The 6,724-nt window shown below is 42.9% G+C and overlaps 2 protein-coding genes across 2 annotated transcripts; one reads left to right on the top strand and one right to left on the bottom strand.

Annotated features, from left to right (window-relative positions):
- The first annotated feature begins 472 nt into the window (after positions 1 to 472).
- Positions 473 to 1,192, top strand: LOC148293717 (uncharacterized). Its single transcript, XM_088254860.1, has one exon. The coding sequence runs from the start codon at positions 473 to 475 to the stop codon at positions 1,190 to 1,192; it is 720 nt and encodes a 239-aa protein (XP_088110986.1).
- Positions 1,193 to 1,492: 300 nt separating this feature from the next.
- Positions 1,493 to 1,954, bottom strand: LOC148293716 (uncharacterized). The gene has a single exon (XM_088254574.1). The coding sequence runs from the start codon at positions 1,952 to 1,954 to the stop codon at positions 1,493 to 1,495; it is 462 nt and encodes a 153-aa protein (XP_088110700.1).
- Positions 1,955 to 6,724: the final 4,770 nt, after the last annotated feature.

Raw genomic sequence — 6,724 nt, 5'->3', positions numbered from 1 at the left:
AGATTCTTGCTGAGGTAATAGCAAAAAGCATTGACTTGGCACAGAAACAACGGGAAACCCCAAGGGTAGAACTGACCTACTCGGAATTGGCCCTATTCGAGGATGCAGAGGCAGAGCACTCCACTGCAGTTCCAATATTTGAGGAGCATGCAGAGCAATCTGCATCAGAGCCTATGGAACAGGCAGAACTTCCTGTTGCAGCCCCAGAATCTGAAGTAGAGGTAGCTGCTGCTATTTCTGGCCTTGAGGTAATTCCCTGTTCTAATTTTATCTGTCTGTTTTCTGCAATTCTGTCCTGCCCTTGTTTCTCTAACTATCAGTCTTTCTAGGTAGAAGTGCCTAGAACTGCTGGGATATTGGCAGTTCCGACCAGTCCTCTGAAGCCTCCTATTGTAGCCGTAAGTATTACTATGTCATGGCTTTTTTTCTTTCCTGCTTCTGCCTGTTGCTAATTTACAATCCCTTTTTGCAGATGCCCATCCATTCCCTCCCAGGTTCATCTGCCACAGCTTCCTTTACTGATCCAGCATTGGCAGAGTTCGAAGCCATGGACCTAGATGCTCAGCTGGATAAGCTGAAGAAACTCAATTCCACTTCTGGCAAGGCCAAGTCCAAGGCGGTGGATGAGGCAATGGAGGGGGTGAAGATCTGGCAATCCACTGAGCTGGAACTCGATGAAAATAGGGAAGCTATTGACCAGTTGATGAAGGATCTGGACCTACTGCACAGACAGAACATGGCTCCTAAGCCTATACTTGAGATGAGCTTTGGTTTGGCCAGAGATGTGCTCAGCCTTCATGACTGCTATGAAGATCTTAAGCCCACCTTCAAAACCTCTGAGTTCTGCAAAGCCACTCATGAAGCCAACTTGGCTGATTACGCAAAACAGAAGGCAGAACTGGACCAGATGGTTGCGGGATACAAAGAAGCCAAGGCTATTGCAGACAAGTTGGAGAAGCAGATTGAAGAGCTTCAAAAGCAATTGGCAGAATGCAGGGAGGTGCAGAGCAGGCTTGGGGCTGGACGGAGTTCCAAAACCATGGCTACCTTCCTCGTGCAAAGCATGGTTTCAGCTTCCAGGCCAGCTTTGGAAATTGCAGAGGCTTCAATCCACCAGGGGGTGCTGCTTCAAAAGGAACTCTCTATCAAGAAAGCTAGCTTGCAGGAGACCCTTAAGAAATTAAGGTTTTAATTTTAAATTTAGACCTGTAGTAAACAATTTAGTCACGAGAGTGACTATATTTAAATAAAAGTTATTTATTATTAATACATAATTTTTCATTTTTCTTGACAAAAATAAAAGAAAGTAGAAAAAGATAAAAAGTACTTAACAAACTACATCAAAACAAATTCTGAACAGAATTTCAAACAACAGTTTCATTTTACTGCCTCTCTATTCCAGGATCTGTTTGCACAGCTTGCGAATCCCACATAGTTGGATAGATTTCTTTAACCACTTGCCATTGATTGGTGCAGCATGAACATCTTCATCTCAATCCTGTAATCTGTATGCCCCCAATATGAGGATTTGCTTAATTATGAAAGGCCCCTCCCATGTTGGTGACCACTTTCCATAACCAGCTATGTGTGTTCCAAGGGGCAGAACTGCTTTCCAGACTATTTCCCCCTCTTCAAAACTCTTGTTTTTAACTCTTTTGTTGTAGGCCCTTGATACAACATGTTTTCCTGCTAAGAGTTTGTTGAGGGTATCAATCCTACTTGCATCCAATCCTTCCAATTCTAACAGCATAGCTTGAGAGTAGTCTTCTCCAATCAGACTGTGTTGATGGGCAATTCTGAGAGATTGGACTGCTATCTCCATAGGCAGAATTGCATCATGACCATAAGTTAGAGCATATGGGGTCATGCCAGTTGCCTCTCTTTTTGAAGTCCTATATGCCCATAGAGATTCTGATAGCTTCTCATGCCACTGCTTTGGATTTTTCTCAAGCATTTTCCTAATAATGTTGATGATCACCTTGTTACTTGATTCTGCCTACCCATTAGCTTGAGCATAATAAGGAGTGGATTGAAGTAGTTTGAACTTGAACGTTTCTGCCACATCTAGCATTTCTCAAGATATGAAAGAAGATCCCCTGTCTGTTGTGATTGATTCTGGAATGCCAAACCTTTGTATAATCTGCTCTTCTACGAAGGTGATGATCTCTTGAGATGTAGCGGATTTAACAGGCTTGGCTTCCACCCATTTGGTGAAGTAGTCTGTAGCTACAATGATAAAACACTGCTGCTTGCTACTGGCTTGCCAATGAGATCCATTGCCCATCCTCTGAATGGCCTTGGCTTGACTACTGGATTCGTAGGAACTAAAGGAGCTTGCTGGATTGGACCATGCCTTTGACAAGCCTCACATCCCTTGGAATAATCAATGCAATCTTTCATCATGGTTGGCCAGAAGTAGCCATACCTCCTAATTAACCAACACATTTTTCTTCCACCTTGATGTGCTCCATAGATTCCTTCATGGGTCTCTCCCATGACCTTCATGTATTCTTTCTTTCCTAGGCACCTTAGTAGTACCTCATTTTGCTTTTTCGGACCAAATCTCCATCCCACATAAGGTAGTTTAAAGCTATGATTCTGACTCTCTTCTCAGAAGGCAGGGTTGGATACTGCAAGTAATTTATGATGGAAATTCTCCAGTCATCTTCAGTGATTATGGCAAAATTGACATCTATCTCCATTCCTCTGGTTAGAACAGATGGTAGACTTTTCTTTCCTACCTTGATAATCCTTTGCACACAGTCTTCAAGCATTTGTATCCCTGTTGCTACCTGAGCCAATTCATTGGCTGCAAAGTTTTCTTCTCTTGGGATATGTTCCCAAGTAGCTTCCCTAAATTCTGTAAGAAGATTCCTAGTTGCCACTAAATAGACAGCTAGAGAAGGATTTAGACACTTGTATTCTCCAGCAATTTGTTTTAACACAAGCATAGAATCTCCTAGGATTTCCACAGACTGGACCCCTAATTCCATTAGCATTTCGAGGCCAATGATTAAAGCTTCATATTCAGCTCTGTTGTTGGTGCATTGGAAATCTAACTGGAAAGAATAACAGTGTCTGATCCCCAGTGGCTCCTCCAAAACAATTCCTGCCCCAGAAGCTACATCAGTTTTTGACCCATCAAAGTACAGCTTCCAAGGTGTGAGGTGAATCGAATAGATGAGATTGTTAAGGCAAATATGAGCTCTAGTCAACAAATCTGCATGTGCTATATCCAAAGAATCCATATTTTCAATTTCTTCCCCTGGATGATTGGCTAGGAAATCTGCTATAGCTTGTCCTTCGACAGCTTTCTGAGGAACATATCTGAAAGCAAATTCTGTCAAAGCCAGAATCCATTTTCCAATTCTGCCTCTCAACATCGGCCTTGTTAGCATGGATTTGATTAGGTCTGTCTTGGCAATGATGTAGATGGTGAATGGCAGCATGTAGCGTCTGAGTTTCACAGTAGTGAAGTATAAGGCTAGACAAAGCCTTTCAATTGTAGAATATTTCCTTTCTACTTCTATCAGAGTTCTGCTCAGACAGTAAACTGCCTGTTCCTTCCCTTCTTTGTTATCTTGAACTAACAGACTCCCAATGGACATTTCCGACGCAGGGATGTAGAGTTTGAGCGGTCTGCCTCTCTTTGGTGGGGACAAAATTGGTGGATTTGAGAGGTAGTGCTTGATTTCCTCAAAAGCATGTTGGTGCTGTTCTTCCCACTTAAAAGTCTGCTCCAGCTTTAATCTTAGCAATGAGGAGAAGGGCTGAATTTTTCCCACATAATTGGATATGAATCTCCTTAGAAAGTTGATTTTTCCTGGGAGACTCTGTAGCTCTTTCTTGTTCCGAGGTGGTAGAGCTTCTATGATGGATTTTGCTTTATTCTTGTCAATCTCTATGCCCTTTGGTGGACCAAGAAACCTAAGAAATTTCCTGCCTGAACTCCAAAAACACATTTCTTGGGATTCATTTTCATTTTATGTTGTCTCATTCTTAGGAATGCCCTTCTCAGATTTGATGCACGATTTCCCTCTTCTGGGAATTTAATCACCACATCATCTATATACACCTTTAGAGAATGCCCTATCATATCATGAAAAACAGAATTCATTGCTCTTTGATAAGTCGCTCCTGCATTTCTTAAGCCAAAAGGCATTACAGTGTATTCGAAAGCACCTATATGTCCTGGGCACATGAAGGCTGTCTTATGGATGTCTTCTTCTGCCACCATAATCTGATTATATCCTGCGTTGCCATCCATAAAAGATAGCATTTGGTTATGAGCGGCTCCATCTACTAGCATCGTCCTTGGGGGATGCTTCATTTTGATTCTTGTAATCCACACAGATCCTAAATGCCCCTGTTTTTCTCTTCAGAACTGGCACAATATTGCCTAGCCAATTAGCATAAATGACTGGTCTGATGAATCCTGCCTTGAGCAACCTTTCTATTTCTTCCTTGACTTTTAGTTCTGTTTCCATAGACATTCTTCTTCTGGCCTGTTTGACTGGAAGGTAGCCTTCTTTGATTGGCAGCTTGTGTTCTACCAACTTTCTATCTAATCCAGGCATCTCATGATAATGCTAAGCAAAACAGTCTCTAAAATCATGCAAAAGTGCAATGATTTCACTCTTGAGTGGCTCTTTCAACAGTGCACTAATGAAAGTGGGTCTTGGATCCTCTTCTGTCCCTAAGTTTATCTCCCGTAATGGATCTTCCACTTCTGGTAAAGAGTCATCTAGCGCTACTGGTGCAAAATCTAGTACTTCCTCCTGTAAACTCTCTTCTTGTTCTTCAGTGCTCTCATGCGTGAATTCTGCCATATTGATGGCTAAATTCTACATAAAGAGCTTCCTTTCTTCCCAATATATCAACAATCTTTTTGTAATGGATTGGATTGTTGTAGCTCGATCCTTTTCTTGTTGATTGAGACTAAACATCAGAGTCCTGGAGGTTTAGAACAAAAGGCCTATTCCAATCCTCTAGAGAATTGGCTAGACCAACTTCAATGAGTCTCTAGGCCGTGACACCATGGGGGCGGCCGTTCTGGTTGACTCCAAGGAATGTGAAAGGACCAAGGTCATCATGATAATACCTTGCCTCCAAACACATGGCAAAGGGCAAAAATGGCCGTGGATCGGCCTCTACTATCTCCATGTAACCTTCTTCATTCCAAAGGGCTAGTTGCTGATGCAGAGTGGAAGGTACGCATAAGCTTTGGTGAATCCAGTCCCTGCCAAGCAATGCATTGTAAGTGGTAAAAGTAGTGTCTACCACAAAGAATGCAATCTTCAGCTCTTTGGTTCCAACTACTATGACGTCCACATCCAGGATTCCATAAGTCTTAGTGATGCCCCCAGCAAAGTTGGTGACAGTCAAACACGTTGGGATCAGATCTTTCTCTGTTCAGCCCATCTTGCTCAATAATCTATGAGGCAGAAGATAAACGGATGCACCTCCATCTACCATTACCTTGGGAATAGGAATACCCCTAAAGTTTGTTGTTATGAACAAAGGTCTGAAGTGATTAGCCATTTCCTTGGTTGGTTTGGGGAAGCAACGCTGTTCTACAGCCAGTTTCATGGCAGTTCCACCTATTCTGGCAGCAAGTGTTTAACGCGTTGGGATCAGATCTTTCTCTGTTCTGCCCATCTTGCTCAATAATCTATGAGGCAGAAGATTAATGGATGCACCTCCATCTACCATTACCTTGGGAATAGGACTACCCCTAAAGTTTGTTGTTATGAACAAAGGTCTGAAGTGATTAGCCATTTCCTTGGTTGGTTTGGGGAAGCAACGCTGTTCTACAGCCAGTTTCATGGCAGTTCCACCTATTCTGGCAGCAAGTGTTTGCTGTTCTAGCGCCTCTTCTACTTCTGCCAACCTGCATTCAAAACTTTCCTGGGAGAACACGTCTCCCTCTAGAGTGTTCTCTTGTCCTTCTGCCGCCCTGAATTTTTCTGGCAAGATGAACACCATGTTAATGCCCAGATCACCCTGCAACAGGCTCTCCAATTCTGCACCAAAAGCGTCAGTTTCTTCATCTAGTTCTCCATCATACTGCATCTGTTCTTCCCCATATTCTTCTATCCAACCTTCTTGTTCTCCTGTTTTGAGGAGCCCAATCTGGTCATCTGCAGACAGTTCATAGTCCAACTGCTCTTCTTCATATTCTTTAGTCCAGTCTTCTTGCTCTTCTACTGGAATAGGTTCGGATTCACCTCGTATTTGTGAAGGTTCAAGCTGATCGACTGAGGATAGGCAGGATGGATGGAAGATCTGCTTGGAGATTCTGTCTTCATCAGCTCTTGTAGTTGATGTGTAGTTTGTTCTGCCTGAGGAGCTACTTCTCAATTCTTCCTTCTTCTGGCAGAACTTGTCTCTGGAAGTACCTGTGTGTCATTCCTGTTCCTGAGGAAGGTGCAGTATTGCCTCTGGACTCTCCTCTTCTGAGTTCTGGTTAGTTCCAGAGTTAGTCTATCGCTTTTTCCAACTGAATACCATCTGCCTTCTCTGATAGTTGCCAAGGGCTTGTCATTTCCAGGCATCTTAATTGATATTCCTTCTTGGATTGCTCTGTCATTCTTCTGCTATGCTGAGCAGGCCCAAGATAGTCCTTCTGTTTGGCTTTGTCTTTAGATGGAGTCAGAACTGGGCCTTGTTGGCATGATGTTCCAATCCGGTCAAAAACGCTAGGTGTGGGTTGATTCTGCCTGTC

Source organism: Prunus avium, chromosome 6 (genome assembly GCF_965620075.1).
Source record: "Prunus avium chromosome 6, drPruAviu1.hap1.1, whole genome shotgun sequence".
Lineage (NCBI taxonomy): Eukaryota > Viridiplantae > Streptophyta > Magnoliopsida > Rosales > Rosaceae > Prunus > Prunus avium.
The sequence above is the reverse complement of the archived record's forward strand: the minus strand, read 5'-3'. Positions and strand labels throughout refer to the sequence as shown.